Source organism: Mus pahari, chromosome 1, assembly GCF_900095145.1.
Source record: "Mus pahari chromosome 1, PAHARI_EIJ_v1.1, whole genome shotgun sequence".
NCBI lineage: Eukaryota > Metazoa > Chordata > Mammalia > Rodentia > Muridae > Mus > Mus pahari.
This window is the reverse complement of record NC_034590.1, coordinates 22,256,947-22,276,597: the sequence shown is the minus strand read 5'-3', so window position 1 is coordinate 22,276,597 and position 19,651 is coordinate 22,256,947. Positions and strand designations below refer to the sequence as shown.

At 51.1% G+C, this 19,651-nt stretch overlaps 1 protein-coding gene across 12 annotated transcripts in view; it reads right to left on the bottom strand.

Annotated features, from left to right (window-relative positions):
* Positions 1 to 1,068: 1,068 nt before the first annotated feature.
* Positions 1,069 to 19,651, bottom strand: part of Nav2 (neuron navigator 2) — a 643,327-nt gene continuing 624,744 nt past the window's right edge. For all 12 annotated transcript variants that reach the window (XM_029533095.1, XM_029533102.1, XM_021221030.2 and 9 more), the window contains 9 exons: positions 17,122 to 17,217; positions 15,663 to 15,831; positions 14,043 to 14,278; positions 11,373 to 11,527; positions 11,081 to 11,152; positions 10,190 to 10,386; positions 9,777 to 9,895; positions 3,772 to 3,975; positions 1,069 to 1,512 (listed from right to left, as the gene is read on the bottom strand). In XM_029533095.1, coding sequence (XP_029388955.1) covers positions 1,387 to 1,512; positions 3,772 to 3,975; positions 9,777 to 9,895; positions 10,190 to 10,386; positions 11,081 to 11,152; positions 11,373 to 11,527; positions 14,043 to 14,278; positions 15,663 to 15,831; positions 17,122 to 17,217 — 1,374 coding nt within the window. In that variant the 3' untranslated portion in view covers positions 1,069 to 1,386. The remainder of the gene's footprint in view (positions 1,513 to 3,771; positions 3,976 to 9,776; positions 9,896 to 10,189; positions 10,387 to 11,080; positions 11,153 to 11,372; positions 11,528 to 14,042; positions 14,279 to 15,662; positions 15,832 to 17,121; positions 17,218 to 19,651) is intronic.

Genomic DNA, 19,651 nt, shown 5'->3' with positions numbered 1-19,651 from the left:
ACACACACACACACACACACCACCCCAGGCAGGCACAACACTCATGTGAATGGACACGGTCAGCACAAAACCAGTAAGGCATTGCATGGGGGCGGTCAGCACCGAAGAGGTCAGGCAAGGCTCATCAGGACGGAGGCACGGCCGGCCGGGATTCTGGGAAGGGTGGCCGCCCCTCCCTGGCTAAGCTGTGTCACGTTGGATCTGAGGAAAGTGCCAGCGTTTGGTGAGGGGGCATCGTCAACTCCTCCTGCAACTGGGGTCTGGGGTGCCCGAGGTGATGCTGTGAGGTTCTCAGCAATCAGAGACGAGGAGGAAAGGCGAGGTCCGTGGTTCACCCATAGGAGGAGAACTGGTCCTCATCTCACTGCAAGGATACGGATACCCACACAGCCCTGGAAGGAGGTGTCAAGGGAGGGCCCAGAACAGTAGACACTGAAAACCCAAGCTGAGGGAGGTGGCAAACTCTACTTAGCTCTTGCTTTCACTAAAGGACTAATTCTGGTCAAGGGAGTAGAAGTGGGGCAGGGGAGCTTCACAATCAACCAAGAAGAAAGGCAGACACAGGCAGGGGTCGATCGTTCTCCAAAGAACTACTAGTACAGTACACAGTGTTTGCGGACAGAAACCTGACCATTTAAGACAGACGAAGGAAACAGGCGCGCTTTTCTGTGTTGCTAGCCCCATCCGTTCACTCACATTCTTGTGTCTTCACTTGCTCTCACAGATCGTCGGGGGATGATGGACCGGAAATAGGGGAAGGGGTGCACGGGAAGAGAGAGAATACCTCTCAGGAAGGAGAGCACCATGTGGAAGAGAGAGACGTGTTATGTATTGGTGTCCCTGGGTGGCGCTCCAAGCAGGCGCCCTCGTTAGCACCAATTCTTCCGTGGAGGGTGGGTGGCATGGCTCTGGGGTGCTGGTGGCCAGACCCAAACTGGCGGGTCTGTGCTGCGAGTAAGCCCTGCTGTCTGTGTTTCCAAATTGAGTTTAGTCTTTTCTGTCTGGGGGTAGCATGTGGAGGGATACTGTTGGGTTTCAGGGCACCAAGTGGAATCTTAACGTTTAAAATTTCCATTTAAACCCTTTATATTTCAACGGTGAGGATCCTTTCCCATGAAGTATTTTCAGTGTCTCACGGAGGTCACGGCAACAAGGCAAAAAATGAGGATGAGGGTAGAACAGAGGCTAGTATAGTTGTCACTGATGGAGGGGGAGGTCCTGGGCTGCTCATGCAAGGGCAGAGAGCAAGGGACGAGGGGTTCCTGCTCCCGCTACTCTGCTCTGGCTTCAAGGCTGTGGCAGCCAGGGCTGGCTCAGGAAGTCATCTTCAGAATGAAGTGGAGGATGCAGGGTGGGATGGAGCGAGGAAGAGTAGGGGAGCCTCGGTCACAGAGTGGACTCCAGGGACGAGTCCAGGATGTCATCATGGTGGCTGTTGCTGTTGGAGTCACTGTCATAGCTCTGGGGGCTGGAGTAGTTGGCCGCCTCCTGCAACCGCATCAGCATGTTCATCTGTGGGGAGAGCAGAGGGGTTGGAGTGCCTGCCAGTTGGCTGGGAAGCCCACCCTGGCCTCTTTGGAGCCCCCGTCACCTGCTCCAGACTCACCCTGGAGGTCAGGGCTCACCAGAGAGGCTGCAGACAAGAGCACCAAATCCTGATCCCCTGCTTACCAGCTGCATGACCCTGTAAGGTTACTTAGTCCTTTCCTGTGGCATTTCCTCACTGCTCAAACTTAATAGTTCCTGCCCGTCATGTGGAGGTCTGGGATGAGCTAATCTATGTGCCACACTGTGAGTGAAGTGGAAAACCCTACCAGTGCCATCCCCACAGCTGTCGCTAGTGGAACCCAAGCAACCTTGACATCTGAGGCCTAGGGGCCTCAGTCACTGCCACAGCCTTTGGGCAGGGGAGGAGCAGCTCGCCAGGAGCAAACATGGTGCAGGGGATATGCACCACGCCACGTACCAAAGCACCCGAGCCTCCCACGTCCCGTGCGTGACCTCTTGGGGAGCAAAGGACATGGTATGCTGACCACTGAAGAATGGCCCACCCGCTGCAGAGCAAGCTTTTGAATATGTCTGGCCCAGCGATGTGGCCTTGGAATGGGTGTGTCGCTATGGGTGTGGGCTTTAAGACCTTCTTCCTAGCTGCCTGGAAGTCAGTACTCTCCTAACAGCCTTCAGATGAAGATGTGGAATTCTCAGTTCCTCTTGCACCACGCCTGCCTGGATGATGCCACGTTCCTGCCTTGAGGAACCTCTGAACCTGTAAGCCAGCCCCAAACATATGTTGTCCTTCTAAGAGTTGCCTTGGTCATGGTGTCTGTTCACAGCAGTAAAACCCTAACTAAGAGTGTGATCTGTTGCCTGCCACCTTTACCTCAAGTGGAGCCTTTGCTCCTAACCTCCTCTGGCTGCCATACGGCGGTGAATTCTCTACAGCAGGGAGGGTTACTCACTATCGAAATACCCTCAGCATCCACAGTGTATGGTTCTGAGATAAAATCCAGTCAGTCCAGATCTGAGGAAGGACTCAATCTCATGGGGGAGGAACCAGTAAGGAAGTCAGCCACTCTAACAGATGGTCCTAGGCCGAGAGAGACACTTGGGAGATACATGGAGCAGCTGACTAAATACAGGGGTGCTTGTGCCAGCATGATCCCCTTCGAGGGCCTGTGTTTGCTCTGAGAGGACAGTGTTCCTTTCCAAGTTTGATCCAAATGCTTCAGAGACTCCTACTTTTACATAAGACATGACACAATGACCTTGCTGGCCTCAGTAAGACCCGCATGACCTTGGCCTTGAGAAACGTCTGCTGGATCCAGCATTCCTTCTGACCCTGGGCAAAATAGCAGCCTTGAATTCTTTTAGTCAGCACCTATTCACAGCCTCAAGGTGGTAGGGCTGTGCCGCAGCACCTACTGGCAGGACGCAGACTATGGAGGTCACCTGCTGGCATTTATTTAGTCCACTGGCTCCCCACGAGGGCTAGAACAGGTGACGTGGCTGCCTTCCAGCCCTGCTGCCCTTCTGAAGAGTGTTCTTCCATTGTGCAACGCAAGCAATATTCTTTGTTCGACTTTTGTCGTAGCTGCCATAGAAGTGTGGGGCGGGTTGCAGGCAGGCTGACAGCCATACCTGGGGGGACTTGGGCACACTCCCTTCCTCCAAAAAGCTCCTACGGCTTTTTGTTGAGTGAGATATAACTTGGCAGCATGTCTATGCATGAGTCTAGAATTAACTGGGGCTTTGCCATTGCTACCCAAGGTCTGTCTGTCTTCCTTCCTCTTATTTTTATTTAATTTTTTTCTTTTTTAAGTTTCTCTTGTCCCCTAGCAAAGCATGGTTCAGTCTCATCCTGCTAGCCAAGATACCTGGGTTGGGGCTGTCAAATCTTCTGCTTGTGTCTCCTGGTCTTAAAAACCTCTCATTGTCTGGCTTGGGAGCCAAGTCCCTAGCACTCTCTAGGACAATATATGGCAATGGTACCATCTCAAATCAGAGGACAGACAGTGGGGCAGACGACATTCAAAGGGAGAGGAAATAAAAACATCGAACGTTCAACCTTATACAAGAACAACTTCAAGCGAAGTTAAAGGCCTTAGCGGGAAATGCATACCATGGAAGAAAATACTGGAGAGGATCGTACTGTCCCTATCAATGGGGTGAGTCCAGCCTTCCACAACAAGCTTTTGCCAATCCCCTACACCCCGAGAGCTTTGCCTCCCACCCAGCCCGTGGCTGCCACTCCCTTCAATGCCGTCAACTCACCAGTGGATCTCCTTCAGTGTCACTGGGGGGCATCTGCTTGCTTGTTGACCCCTCCCGAGGCAGGGAGTAGCCATCGAAGCCCACATCCTCAGGCCGGAGCTGCAGGAGTGGGGGCCACTCGTGCTGCTGTGGGCTGGCGGCCCATGGGTAGGTGTCCATTACCCACTTGGCGGGGTCCTCCCAGGGGGCACGCCTTCCGTAGAGCTGCAAACAGGCAAAACGGGTACAGTCTGGAAGCAGGCCGAGACTCTCTCTCGTTTGCCCCAGTTCTGTAGCTCAATGGAAAACCTACTAGGCCAGCATTGTGAACAGCATTCAAAACTAGGGAAGTCGTCCAGGAGAAACACAGTCTATGGGCTAGGTGACCAGCCTCATAGACTCGGGCTCACTCTCAGCTCCCTGTTAACCTTCCCAAGTCACCTCGAGAATTCCACAGGTTAAGCCCACTCAGAGATTGGGTTCCAGGCAGCAACATGGCAAGACAAGGGTCTGATGATGAAATAAGCCTGTATACTTTTTTCTCTCTCTCACTCTTTTTTTTTTTTCATGCAGATGTGCGCTGTGTATGCACAAGTGTGCACGTGGAGGCCCGGAGGTCAATGTTGGGAGTCTTTTTTTTTTTGTTTTTTTCGAGACAGGGTTTCTCTGTGTAGCCCTGGCTGTCCTGGAACTCACTTTGTAGACCAGACTGGCCTCGAACTCAGAAATCCGCCTGCCTCTGCCTCCCGAGTGCTGGGATTAAAGGCGTGCGCCACCACGCCCGGCCCTAATGTTGGGAGTCTTACTCGGTATCTTCCACGTGGTGGTCATGGAGGCAGTCACTTGGCCAGCTGGACCCAGAGCTGTGTGATTCAGCTAGTGTACCCTGCCAGCTTGCTCTGAGGGTCTCATTTCTGCATATTCTGAGTGTGGAACTGCAAGTGGGATACCACAGCCGTTGGGAATTTACATGGGTCCTGGTGATCTGAACTGTGGTCCTCTTCCTCGCTGCTTGTGTGACACGCACACGGACAGCTGAGCTATCTCCCCGGGTCCTGAACCCCAATTTTCAAGTATATCTGACTCTCAGAGTGCTTCTGTGGGCACGCTCGTCCCTTTTTAAGCACAACATTAAGAGAGGACACTACGTATGGGCAACAGTGATGAGACCTTTGCCGGCTCCGGATTCTCAGACTTGCCAGTGAGAGAAACCGATGCAGTCCCCAAAGGGCGAGCTATACCATCACTTAGTTTTATAAGGCCAACATATCCTGTTCCGAGGGTTCTTTTCTCAATCCTTGAGGCCCTGACCCGGCAATAATCTTAATGACTGTTCCCAACAGCTCTGTGAGATGTAGTTATCCTTTAAAGAATGGAAACCTAAGCTGGGTGGCTTCTCACAGCGAGGCTCTGACCACTGTGCGGCTGGGTCTGGCGTCTCTGTTTCCTTTGCATGCCCTGGGTGCCAGGGGCCAGCCGTGAACAGCATGATGACTCGAACAGAAGCATTGCCCCATGGCTTAGAGATGGGGGAGCCCCGGGAAGGAGAAGAGCCATTGCAGATCAAGTCTGCTACGCTCTGGCCACTGGCATCAAAGCAGACATGATAGGGCATGCTCACAGACAGGGCAGGGCAGGGCAGGACAGGGTTGTCTGGGCTGTAAAGAGGTACTTCTACAGTGACTGCAGGGTACATAGATGGAAAATCCCAGACACCACCTCCCTGTGTGTGAGCTTCTTCTACCCTCTTGGAAGCTGCAGAGGGGAAATCGAGAGGTAAATCGTACTGAGACCAATAAATAATGGGGCCCAGCTCTGGTCCAATAGAACCACACCTTTGAAAGTCACAGTTTCTCAAGTGGAAAGAGCCAGTCTACTTAACAGGTGACCTCTCTTATCTGATGGGAAACCAGAAGCTAACGGCAGTGCTGATGTGAAAGGTTGGAAGGCAGCTCTGGACTCGAACCCAGAACTCAAACTTCCTTCTTTGGGCCTTTCCCTCTTACTCACCCATGGGACCACTTTGAATCAGCAGAAATGAATATTGCTGGAGCCCGAGAGTGGGGCTGTTCACCAGACCTCAGCATGGCCTAAGTTCATCCTTCTCTCTGGTGGGTCCCCTCTCCCCGAGTCCCCTGAGTTACTCCAGGTCTTAGAATCCGATCTCTATCCAGGATGCCACCCACCCTACCCCCACCTCAGATAAGCCCATCTCTCTGTATTAGTGGCTTCCTCCTTCACTTTACCCCGGCACCTCCTATGACATTATCTTGTCAGATGTCAGCTCACTCTCTCCCCATACCCCAGCCTAGCCTCTAGCCTAGTTTGTTGCTACAGCTCTCTTCATCTGGGGCAATGGCAGTCTTGGTCCTCGAATTCAGTCCAGCAGCCTAAAGCAGTTCAGAGTGAGCAGGAACGATTCTGGGGGGTGGGGCAGGTGTGAACCCATGTGTGGATCGGGAGTGAGGAGGACACAGAAAACGACTGGGGATGGTTACAACTGAAGGAGCGAATTCAGATTAGAAGCCTCTCCCTACCGGGCCCTCTGAAGGAACAAGACTGTCTCTCCAAGGGGATCCTCATGGCTTTGGGAACACTAAGGCTGAGGCTGAGCATGTCCTTAGCACTCCCGAGGCCCAATGGTTTTGTACACACTTGCTCTTCTTCCTTAGCCCCTGCACTCTAGGTTCAGAGAACATCTGGGCTTCCAGAAACCAGGCCAGTAAAATTGTCCCATAGGTCAGATTTTTTTCCATTTTTGGAGGAGAAAGCCAAAGCTGGCACAGGGGGGACTACAGAGGGTGTCAGAGGATGTTGGTAACTGAGGAAAGGTCTCTGGGTGTCCTTCTGCAGCTCCTGTCCTTAACATCCCCAGTTCACCCCAACACCAGGTCTTCTGAATTGGTCCGCTCTGCAGACACCAGACACACTGGCAAGTGTTTCTGCTGACAACGGGGAATGGGACCTGGGACTGAGTCATAAGGTAAGCATTCGTAGGTGCAGCAAACATTAGCTGAAATAACAAAAAACTTTTTTTTTTTTTTTTTTTTTTACAAGCTTTCCTACATTCCACGGGATGTGGTCAAGGCCAGGTGGCCGTGAGTCAGTCTAACGCAAGCAGAGGAAGTGTTGTACAGCTTCAGGGCTCTTCTGCAGACTCTGAAGGGCAGCGGAGGGGCAGCTGGACAGGCAGACAATCACTTTCCCCCAGGGAGGAGGAAGCTGGTGTACTACTGGCTCAGTAGGAATTGTGGATGATGCTAAGACACCGGAAACTAAGATTTGGGCTGCTGCGAGCCTCCTGACCCCACAGGAAGCACAGGGCTCCTGGATGTGCACAGCAGCACCAACATTCACATTTAGGAAGCACTTCTAGGCATGACTTACACACACGTGCACACACACAGGAGACTCAAATATACTCACATATTCCAGAAAAAGATGCTACCACTGCCACCTGCATGCTGTCCACTAGGGGGCGATGTGGTGTCATTTTCCCACCCCCAGGCAAGGACTGCCTGAGTCTGATGGTAAAGGCTGGTGCCTGCAGAATGACTTCCCTGTGTTCTTTCCCGGTCTCCCCACGGGCAGCCCTCTCTCTGGCTCCTAACTTTGGAACCTATTCTGAGGTCCTCGCCTTTTCTCGGCTCACAGCCTTGGCCAAGGAAGGGCATACATGTTCTAAAAGACAGTGTGCTTCCCTCCTGCCACTGTGCAGGGGAGAGGTGAGGAGGGAGGGACCCCAGTCGGGTACCTGGCACACACTCAGCTTTCCCTCAGAGGGAGCCAAGGAGAGAGGGGAATTGAAATGAGCTTTTTAAAAATAAAGGACGTTTCTCACCAAGTGAAATCACCTGTAGAACCCTGCCTAACGCTAAACCAGGCAGAGCAGTGCACACCTTTAATCCCAGAGCTCTGTGAGTTCAAGGCCAGGCTGGTCTACATAGAGAGATTCTGTATCAAACAACAGCAACAAAATAAACAAGCGAAAGCCAAAAACAAAACAACACAACACCCCCCAAACAAACAAACAAAAAAACACTGCAAGTGTGTTAGCACCTGTCTACAATCCCTGCATGTAGGAATTTGAAGCAGAAAGATAAGGAATTCAAGGCTAGCCTGGGCTATATAAAGAGTTCAAGGCCAGCTTAGGCTATATGAGATACTGTTCTTAAGACAACAAAAACCGCCAGGCAGTGGTGGCACATGCCTTTAATGCCAGCACTTGGGAGGCAGGGGCAGGTGGATTTCTGCGTTTGAGGCCAGCCTGGTCTATCTACAGAGTGAGTGCCAGGACAGCCAGGGCTACACAGAGAAACCCTGTCTCGAAAAAAAATCCAAAACCACCAACAAAAACCCAGCAAACCCAACCAAAACCTTTGTTTCCTTGCTACCTATAACAGTTCTCTTGTACGTTATAGGAGACCCTAGGATGGCCTCATTGTCACAAAGTAGCTGTGGCTGTCACATGACTCTGGACTCCAGCCCTCACTCAATCATGCTGGTCTGCTGAGGGAACTACATTAAGGGCAAAGCTTTGGCTGGCCTTGGTTTCCTTCCCTGTATCCTCTCAAGAGCTGCAGGAGTGTCAGGCCCCTGGCGTAAAGCCTGGCAGATCCTCCAACTTCCACCTTAACCCCGCCAGGGAGAACACGGCCATTCCTTATGAATCAGCAGACTTCAGAGCCGCCTCCTGTACTAACTTACGTGGCAGAGCTAGATTTGGGACAGGGTGGTACTAGGTAATCCTAACTCAGCAGTTTCTCTCCACTGCTTCTACACTGAGGACATGTCCTTCAGACGACCTCTAAGAAAGACGCCTCCACTTGGGCCCTGCCACAGGCAGGCCGTTCAGCAGCAGCCACTCTGAAGCCCCTCCTATCTATGGCCTGGCTCATGGCTGGATGAAGAGGAAAAGTGCCTTCTGCAGTGGTCCCCTGAGCAGAGGAAGCACAGGGGTCCTCCCCAGCTATGCCTGAAACCTCCCGTTCAGTTCGCCTCCAAATGGGAGGGGCCTTGGTACTACCAGCCACTGGGGACCAAGGGGTCAGCTCGAGAGTGGTCTGTGTCTCCTTGGACACCTTGGGTATCTTCGCTCAGTGGCCTCCGGCTTTTCTCAAGTGACTCAGGTCATTCCCCTTCGGCTATCAGAAGGTCCGCTCGAGGCAAAGAGGACACGCGTAGGAGAACGTATCAGGAGGGAGGGTACGGGTGCAGCAGGAGTTCCTCCAGACAACCATCAAACCATCCCAAGCTCCTCGGTAATGCCTAAGCTGAGTGACAGCAGTGCGTGCTCCCCAGGTGCTGCTGGGTACCAGGGGTGTGCAGCCAGGGGAGGCCCCAGAACCACCTGTGAGGGGTCCTGAGGCTAGGTAGGCAATATCCTGGCCTGGAGGTCTAAGTACCTGGGATGGAGTTCAGAAGGTGAAGATGCAAATTCCAGATCCTTTGATTTTTTTTTTTTTTTTCCTGCAGTGTCTCAGAACCCAGAGTCTTGCCTGTGCTGGGTAAGACCTTACAAGGTTTATCTGCCACTAGAACCTTGAACTTAGAAACTACCTCTCTTTTCCCCCAAGTGTAAGATTTTAGGGGATGTACCACGATGCCTCGTTGAGGCTTTGCTTTTATGATCTTTGGGCCTCAATTTTTCTCCTCTTGAAAAATTGTAACGAGAAAACTTGGCCCAGATCTTAGGCCCGATCTAGGACTTGAACCGCCTAAGAAAGATGAGCAAATCAAACCCACGTATCTGGTTTGATAGCTTTTACATTCCCACGTTGGAGGCTTGATGGCCATGGTTTCATTTAATCCTTACAACTCTCTGTGGCAGAGTAATGCTGTTATCACCCCTACCAATAAGGCAGAGACGGTGGCACAGCTTTGCCCGGAGTCACAGCGCTAACGAGCAGCTGATCCAAGACTTTCGAGCAGCTGCTGTCTCCACCCTGTGCCACACGGAAGACCACGCAGAAGGAAGAGCACGGGGCACTCAAGTCTGAGGAAGTCAAGAGGAGCATGCTTCTTACCTGGAGTCCTTCTCTGACGGCTTCCAGGAGGTAGGGGATAATGGAGTAGTTCCACAGGTCAGTGAACCACACTCTGGAACCATCCACGTCAATGGGACATGACAGGAAGAGCCGGGGACCTGGGGACCACAGGGAGATACATCACAACTGAAATGTGGCAGGGTGGACTCCCCCGATGTACACATCCCTCGTAAAAGGGATACTGAATTCTCTAAGTAGCGGTGGGGCTGATGTCTTGAGGTGTGTCCCTCTGCCCTTTTTTTTAATCTCTGAGAACAGCAAGACATCTCTGCTGGGTCCTGCCCTGGCCAAGACCCAGAGGCCGACACACGAGGGAGCCAGGGCTCTTGGGAGACCACTGCCTACGCCATCCTCCCATCAGCTTGCCCCAGCCCGCCTGGCCTCCCACCTACCAATGGTGACATCTGAGGAGCTGTGGGCCTCCAGGAAGCGATTGAGGTGATGCCAGACCTTCGGGATCCAGTTGATGATTTTCACCAGCTCCGCATTGCGCGCCCGCCCACTGATCTCCGTCTCCATGAGCTTCCTCCTCAGGAAGCGGCCAAGGAAACCCTTCACGGGCTCCGTGTGGTTGGCACAAAGCACCCACCTGGGAGAGACAGGGAAATGCCTTTCAGTCGCAAAGGATGCCCAACAAGATTGGCAGGCCTCAAAAAATATAGTGTCTGGGAATGGAAAGGGGAGTACACTTACTGTAGTGGAGGCTGCATTTAGTATACCCTCGAGGGGAGGCCTGCGTGGTGGCCAGTGGAAAACACGTGTGTGGGGTCCAGGCTAAGGTGACGAAGTCTATCCCCTACCTAGAGGCACAGGGAGCCCTGAGGGTGCTGAGTGAAGCCAGGGAAAGCTGTGTCACCATCTTGATGGAGATGGACTACCCCTGGAGGGAAGCCCATCCATGAAGGAGTCACAGAGGATAGATAGAACTGGCAGCTCCACAGACCCTGCTACGTGAGGACATTTAAAGGCGCAGGTCATCACTGCTCATGCTGAATAGAGGGACACATGGCCTCAGCTGCCTCCGGATACCGACCCAGTGACAGAGTCACCGAGGTCAGGGTGCAGGCTTCTGTTCTGACTGGTGTACGGCTCGTAAGTTAGGTTCCCTGAGCCTCTGTTTCTTCACTGTAAACCCGACAGGTAAATGGAATGACGTAAGGTCGCTGGGAGAACTAAGTGAGCTAAGCTGGAGCTAAGCCCAACAGAAAGCCTAGCCCACACCAGATGCTCTGAGAGGATTGAGCACCCACCATTCTGCCTAGACGAGGGGCGGGATACCTCACCTGAAGTTATGATGAAGCTGCAGGTTGGGGGTGGAAGAGGTAGCCTGGTTCATCGTGCCAATGATGTAAGGGCTGTCGGGAGCACAATGTGAGAAGCCCTGAGTTAGGGGTGAGCTGGAGAGCAAGGGCTTCCAGGCCGACGGACTGTGGCCATCCCCTACCTCCACCCCCCTCTGGCTTTGCATTCAGCACTTCACTGTCACACTAGCCAGGCTCACTAGTGCGCCCCCTGCCGCTACCCACTCCACTACCCCCACCACTACCCCCCCCCAAGGTCTAGAGCCCCCTTTACCATTTGTGGTATTTGCAGTTAAGCAGCCCATTGAAGATCTCGCCCAGAGAGCTGACATGGTGCAGGTTGTCCAGGATGATCACTAGAGGCATATCCACAGCGTTGTTCTCGCTGTTGCACTGGTCGGCCAGGTTGGACAGATACTGGCGCAGTTCCTACGGGAGCCAGCAGAGCGAGCTTGGAGCGGGACAACTCCTGTGCTCCAGGCCTTCGCTGGCCAAGGCCAAGGCAGGAAGAAGGTGCCCCTTATGAAGTCACACTGTGGACACCACCTGAGACCCTATCTGTCACAGGGCATCGGCGTAGTACTCCAGGGATGCTGTGAGCATGGGACATGGTGGTCCTGTGGCAGTCCTCTTATAAAATGTCTGCTTAAGGCCTTTTTTTTTTTTTTTTTTTTTTAAAGATTTATTTTATGTATGCAAGTACATTGTAGCTGTACAGATGGTTGTGAGCCTTCGTGTGGTTGTTGGGAATTGAATTTTAGGAGCTCTGCTGGCTCTGGTCAACTCTGCTCACTCAGTCCCTGCTCGCTCCGAGCCCAAAGATTTGTTTATTATTATACATAAATACACTGTAGCTGACTTTAGACACACCAGAAGAGGGCATCAGATCTCATCTCAGGTGGTTGTGAGCCACCATGTGGTTGCTGGGAATTCAACTTAGGACCTTTGGAAGAGCAGTCAGTGCTTACTCATGGCTGCTGAGCCATCTCTCCAGCCTTGCTCATGGACTCTTGTTTCCCCGCTGTGCATGTGTGCACACAGGCATATGTATGCATCTGCATGTGTGTACCTGCATGTGCAGAGGACATACTTGAGTGTTGTTCCCCAGGTAGGTACCATCAACCCTGTGTTTTGAGACAGAGTGTCTCTCTCTCTCTCACCAAGCGGATTAAGCTGGCTGGCTGATGAACCCCTGGCATCTGCTTGTCTCTACCTCTCCAGTACTGGAGTATAAGCAAGCCATCATACCTAACATTTTTCTTTAAAATGTGGATTCTGGGACATCCCAGCCTGTAGGTCGAGTTTTTTATTCCCACTTGACCATCTCTTTAGGAAACTATCATTTCTTGTTATTATGCTAATCCCCCAGTAGGTCCCTGAAGGCAGGTGTCTCATCTTTAGCTATCTCCAAAGCATCCTCCTGGGAGCTAGCTCTGTGGGAGTCACTGGAGCAGAAGAAGTTCCAGCCACATGTAAGTGCTGCTGGGTAGTGCTCTGAAAGACGGGGAAGCAAGTAGGGGCAGGTGAGTCTGTGTGCCCAGGGACCTGCGAAGGACCCTGCAACTGAACCTTGACTGGGACACCCACAGTGTACCTGGGTCAGGGCTACACACCAGGAAAAGACACAAAGGATGGAACAGCAGGGGAGATGGCTTTCCAGAGCCTCCTGAGGGGAGTCTGATGACATCACTTAGGACACCAATGGGGACTTAGGCAGGGTGGTAAACCTCATGGTGATGGATGGACCGTGATTAGCTCCTTTTTACAGAAGTTAAGGTATAGAGCCAGGCCACCATCGTGAGACTGCACCAGGGGTAAGCGACAGGAAAGTCAGACTCTGAGGCCTGTGAGAACTGCCCAGCTACTGGGGACAGGGGGTGGGGTGGGGAGAGTAATGATTCCTCCGCCTCTTACAGGTGCACACCACTCCAGGCTCCCCTTTCGAGCCAAACTGCAGCTGGCTCATGAAAACGCTCTAGGTTTTCTTCCCTCCTCTCTTGGTCCCTTCTCATTTGGAACTCTTAACCCTCTTAGCCAGCCCTGCAGCCCATGGCTTAGCCACACCCCGCACGGACACTCCGCCATGCAGGGAAATGGGATCAGCTTGGGCACAGTGTGCCAGCCACTCTCACTCACTCCTAACCATGGATATAAGTAACAGGCGTGAGATCTAATCTTCTCGGGGGGGCGTGAGATGACTCATAAGGCAGAGGAGCCTTTTTTTTCCACTTCACCTTTGATACTCAAGGCATGCCGTGCAACACTTACCAGCTAGGAATCACAGGCTTCCACTGTATCGTGGAGGATGGGTGGATGAATGAATGGATGGATAAATGAACAAATGAATGAAGGACATCGAAACAACCTTTTGCAGCTGCCCCCCCACCCCAAGCCAGGACCAGGTCAGACTCTACGGCTCCACTGTTCACTATGAGGGGCAATGGAGCTGGCTACACATAGGCCTCTGAGATCTCAACCCGAGTCCCAGTACCAACACTTAGTTGGTCTGAGTTGTGTCCAACGTGTGACAAATGTCCTTCAAGCTGCTGTTTGTTGTCAGTCCTGTAACATGGAGACAAAGACAACCAGGGCTTCGAGGGCTCTGTGAGGGACAGTTGGCTGCTCATGGGACAGACATTATCAATGCCAGCCAGCCGTGATTGTGTTATTGGTGATATGTTGTCTCATAAAATGTTTTATTTGGGGAAAAATAACAGTAGGCACATGTTACGCTCTTGGCGAACTGGAAATATCTGAAGGAGCTATGTCTGTGAGTGGATGGGACTGACTTGCCCCAGATGGTCCTGACTTGAACTGTCTGTTTCTACAAGACCTGTTCTGAGCTCCTTTCCTGGTCTTCTAGAATGGAGAGCTTGCTCATGCTCACCGTGACAACAGCATTCAAAGAGCCCAACGTGCAGGGGGCTCAGGGTAACCTCCTCACCTTGCTGGACTTGTGGTCCACGTTAAAGGTCGCGATGACGCCATCTGTCAACTCCCGTCCTTCCCGAAGTACCACATACTCAGAGAGCCGGTTGGCCAGGTAGGTTTTCCCAGTGCCGCTGGGGCCCGAGAGGATGATCCGCCGGTGCTCCGTCAGCAGGGATACGTAGCGCTGCAGGATGGGCTTGGGGATCAGGGACTCAAACACCAGAGAGTCCAGGCTGTTTTCCGTGAGCCCTGTTTGAGAGAGATGGGGAGGGCTTGGAGTTGGGCGAGGAGGCTAGCTCTGGCATCGTCTCTCTGCAAGACATCATCCCATTCCTCTTGGTCATCCTAAGACTCCTGGCCACCCAGGCACACTGGAGGCTGAGAGCTCAACATTGCTGCTGTAGGAAGCCACCCTCCTGGTCAGCAGCAACTCCTGTTTTGGGCTCCCTGAACTCTGGACTCCAACTGCCTGCTAGCATTTACTAGCCTTGTAGTGTCTACCTCAGTTGATATCTGAGTCTTGCCCACTTTGGTCTGCCACGAACCTAGGTTGCTTCTTCTCTCTCCTTCCTGCCAGGTACCAAGCTGCCCACACTTAGGTGTGCCCGGAAGGCAGGGCAGGAAACAAGGTGAAACCAGGATGCGAGAATGGGAATATGGACTGATGGGCCTAGACTGAAATGCTACATACCGAGGCCTTTGACTGACACCAGCTACCAATGGAAGGCTAATTCTGTGCAGTTATGTATTTGAAGTACATAACTTTTGACTTTTTTTTTTATAGTAGCTCACAGTTTGCCTTGGATCTCAGATGGGACTCAAGCTTTTGACTTTTAAATAGTCTCAGACCTATTAAGAACTTCAGGGTTTTTTGTTTGTTTGTTTGTTTTTTCAAAGTCATACTGAAAGTGTTTTGCATCATGAGATGACCAGAAATACATAGGGACAAGGATCGGAAAGCTATGACACACAGTACCCCGGAGTCCAGCACTTTTAGGAGCCAAGGCTTCAGAGGCTCACAGAGCCAGTCACCTGCGCAAGAGGGACACCAAAGTTGCTTTCAGCAACCCTGTTGTAGCCTCCAGGACATCACAGTTTCTCCATCTGTAGAATGGGCTCATGCCCAGGACTGGCTGGCAAGCATCCTTCATTGCTCTGGCAAAGTGCCATTTTAGCAGGGTTATTAACGAGTTATTAGTCTCTCATCAACTCAGAAATAAGGCTAATGGGATCTTTTGATGTCTAATTTCAGCAATAAACTGAAGTCATTTGTTTCCCCGATGGTGCACCTTGCTTAAGTTAGAGTGATTAAGGTAAAGGGGGTGGGGAGACCAACCAATCAAATACCACCCACATGCCCAGAGCAAACCTACAAACCGAGACCTACTTTGGCCACTGGAAGTCCAGCTTTTGCAAGTAGCCACTTACTTTTTTTGATCTTGGTTTTTTTGGGGAATTTTTTTTTTTTTTTAAAAGAGAAGGTTTCTCTGGGTAGCCCTGGCTGTCCTAGAACTTGCTCTGTGGACCATGCTCCCTTTGAACTGAGAGACGCCTGGTTCTGCCGGCCTCTGCCTCCCGAGTGCTGGGATTAAAGGCATGTGCCGCCACCACCCCTCAGCTAGCACCCACTTACCTTTGACGGTCACCAAGATAGTGGTGTTCTCTCCCACAAGATAGCCACAAGGGAGGAGCTCGGGCGTCTCAGAGGTGTTGCTGCGCTTGATCTCACCAATGCTGTAGCCAAGAACACTGTCTGAACTCAGCCCCAGCTGACTCACTGGGTCCACATGAACGATGTATTCCTGGAGAAAATAAAATGCAGGCCCCATCAGAGAGCCGGCTAAAACCTTCCAGGGATTTCCATCCCCACTGGGTGATTGACAGATGCCCTCTTTATTTTCAGATGGCACCTGGACTGAAATTAAGCCATGGCACACTCTGGGAATAACACCCTCCAATCCCAGGCTTCTTGAGATACAGATGTATTTGCTTAGGAGTGAGGAAAACTCCCTCCGCCCCCCAACAAGACCGCGAACATTTAATCTGGGTGAGCCAAGCATGGGAAGCCAGACAGCTTCCCTTAAATTTGGCTGGAAATTTTAAAGTCTATGAATGATGCAAAGAAGTTCATAAAGAAGTTACTTATGGGCTGGAGAGATGGCTCAGTGGCTAAGAGCATTGACTGTTCTTCCACAGGTCCTGAGTTCAATTACCAGCAACCACACGGTGGCTCACAACCATCTACAATGGTGATCTGATGCCCTCTTCTGGTGTGTCTGAAGACAGTAACAGTGTACTCATATACATGAAATAAATAAATAAATCTTTAAAAAAAAAAAAAAGTAACTGACATGAAGCCTTTCCCCATCCCCCACCTTGGCCCAGCAAAGCCAGAACGCATAGCAGCTGTGCAACTTCAAAGTATTCAAAGGTTCCCAATGCAGAGCATCCCTTTGCTGGTGACCATGATGGCTCGTCAGTCGCCTGGAGACAAGCACTGGGCATGAGGTTGAAGATGAAGCAAGCAGAGCTCCATCCGTTATCTCTGCTTCTGACTGTGGGTGCAACGTGACCTTGCATTCCTGCCTCCATGGCTTCTCTTAAACAGTGAACCGGGAAGAAAGAAACCCTTCCTTCCTCAAGTTGCTTGTATGTGTGCACGTGAACATATATACACAGTTGTGTGTGTGTGTGTGTGTGTGTGTGTACAGGACAGGACAAAGACCATGGCAGCATTCTTGACTGGTGGGATGTTACTGTTAGAGATTGTAGGGCTGGTTTGGGGTGCTGGGCACGCATCTGCAGTCCAGAGGACAAGACTGCACTGCTGGGGCTTCAGTCTCAGGTCTAATCAGACTCTAATCGTAGTGAACAGGACCTAACTTCAGGGATGCCGTCATGAACAAATGTTTACTAGCTGGCCAGTCGGCCATCTGAACATACCATCGTCCTTCCATGCCTTGGAGGACCAGGGGACAAGTCCTAGCGATGTATGGAGGAGTGAGGAGGGTGGGGAAACAGTCCGGTTCTGGAGACAAAGCTTTCCTCCCTCCCCGAGCCCACTGCTGTGGCTTGCTTCTCGAGACACTTACTTTGAACAGCCGTCTAACCACCCCATCGAGCACGTCCCACTTGGTTTTGCCACTAACTCCGATGCAGCCAATGAGGAAGAGGTGTGGTCTGGAGTCCTAAGGGTGAGGAGACACGTGCAGGTGAGGCAAAGCCGGTGGCTATCTGGTCAGCGTGGGCAGAGACCTAGACATTCCAGTGTTTCCATAGGAGAACAAACCCCCGTTCCTTTCCATGCCAGGCATGACTTAGCTGGCATGCCATAGCCTTGTCCCTGCTCTGGTAAAACTGCAAAGGACGTGGGAGACTAAGATGAGCTCTCGGGTACCTGAAACCATCAGTTAAGTGCATGCCTCGCACAGGGCATGGATTCCAAATCCTTGACTGCAACTTCACCCAGCTTCCGTCTGCCGGAGCCCCGGTTTCAAATCTTGCTAAAGAACTACTCACCTTTTCCAGGAAGCTTTTGTGATTCAACTGCCTGGCTCAGAGCTACACTGGACAGACCCAGGCAAGACCCAGGCAACGACGCCTTCTCAATATATACATTTCTGGGGTCAACTCTTTCATGTGGTATTTAATGAACTTTGTCAAGTGGTTAGAACATCAGGGAGAATGTTTCTGTTCTTTTCCTTTCTTTCTGTTCTGTCTGTCTGTCTGTCTGTCTCTTTCTTTCTTTCCTTCCCTTTTCTTTTTTTGAGAACCTCCTGCTTCTGCTTCCCAAGTGCTGAGATTCAAGGGGTGAGCCTGGCTTCTTCTACCTAAAAATAATTATTTATTACTTTCCTTCTACTAAAACTTAAAACAAGTTCAATTCAGAAAATTAGTAAAAGCCTGGGAAGACTGCCAACAACCCACTTCTTGTTCTTCTATACCCATAGGTCTATACCCATAGGGGCTAACCGATCACATTAATGAAAAGGATGCCGAGAAAACATTCCATTCTGCTTGGGCTTTTTTTTTTTTTTTTTTTTTTAACATTTTGCATGCCTGTGAGGATGTAGTTGGAACAGGGGCAGGTCTGGGTGGCAGGCTCAGGCATGCAGCAGTTATAAGTCAGCAGAGGGAAAGAAAGCCAGTCCAGCAATGAAAGGGTCTGACGCCACTATGTGCCTTGTGGTCTTGGGTTTCTTAGCGGCATGATGGGGATAACACTGTGGTCAGTGGGGCTAGAGAGATGGCTCAGTGGGTAAGAGCACTAACTGCTCTTCCAAAGGTCCTGAGTTCAAGTCCCAGCAACCACATGGTGGCTCATAACCATCCGTAATAAGGTCTGACGCCCTCTTCTGGTGCGCCTGAAGACAGCTACAAGTGTACTTAGATATAATAATAAATAAATCTTAAAAAAACAAAAAACAAAAAACACTGTGGTCAGTGACCTCTTGGGTATGCGACAGTAGCTGGGAACAGCAGCATTAGAGGAAATGGCTTACCATCCTGTTAGAATGTCAACTGTGACCCTGAGAGTGCTGTATAGGAGATCGGTAATATGGAGGGGTGTCAACGTGCCTGCACTGAAGCAATTCTGGGAGAATGAATTCCAACCTAACAGGCCAGGCCTCTGTGAGCTGGGTTCTTGAGGTTCCTTTCCAGCCAGAGAGCATTAAAAAACACCCTAATGAGTCAGCTACACAGTGACAAAACTGGCAAAGAAGAGTCTAGCTGCTGACACATTGTTTTGATGGGTGTTTGGTGCCCGCCCCCCCCAACTATATGAAACTGTAACAACACGGCTGTCTAGAAATACTATGAAATACAACTTTGAAACTTCAGAGGGACTTCATGTGTAGACTCCTCTGGTCTTTTCCCAAGTTTATGGCTAAGGTCATCCAAGCACCAAATAGGACTTAGCCACTACTTCAGAATAGTCTCCGGGCAGATTATATTTTGGAACACAAACCACACCAGATGCATTGTCTTCTAGTGTGTGGGTGACTCAGGATACCCCTGCCCACCCCACTCTGAGGCCCCGGTGTTCCCTAGACTTGGCTGAGAGCCTCCTGTCTCCCAGCATGGTGTATGCTATGTTTGTAGCCTCTGAGGAGATAGAAATGGGTCCCAGTTTGGCTAAGGCTAGTCAGCTCCCTCCTCTGCCTTACCAATAAAATGTACAAAGCTTCCTGGGACATGCTTCAGGAAAACAGTTAATCCAGAAAAGCCACTTTGGAGAGCATTAGTATGTACTAGTGCTGCAAATACAGGAGAGTACAATATGAAGCTGGTTTTTGTAGCAAGTTTTCTCAATCTTTTAAACAAAGAAGTGAAGTGTCCTTTGGCTTGCCTTATGTCAAAGGACAGTCAAGGAGTGTGGGCACAGGAGGGACCGCCAAGGATTGTGGGTGCAAGAGTTCTGTGCTTTCAGAACATTGTTATAAGTATTCTATTTTATCTTTTTAATTTCTTTTCTTTCTGTTTTTTGGGTTTTTTTTTGTTTTTTGTTTTGGTTTTTCGAGACAGGGTTTCTCTGTATAGCCGTGGCTGTCCTGGAACTCACTCTGTAGACCAGGCTGCCAGGCTGGCCTCAAACTCAGAAATCCACCTGCCTCTGCCTCC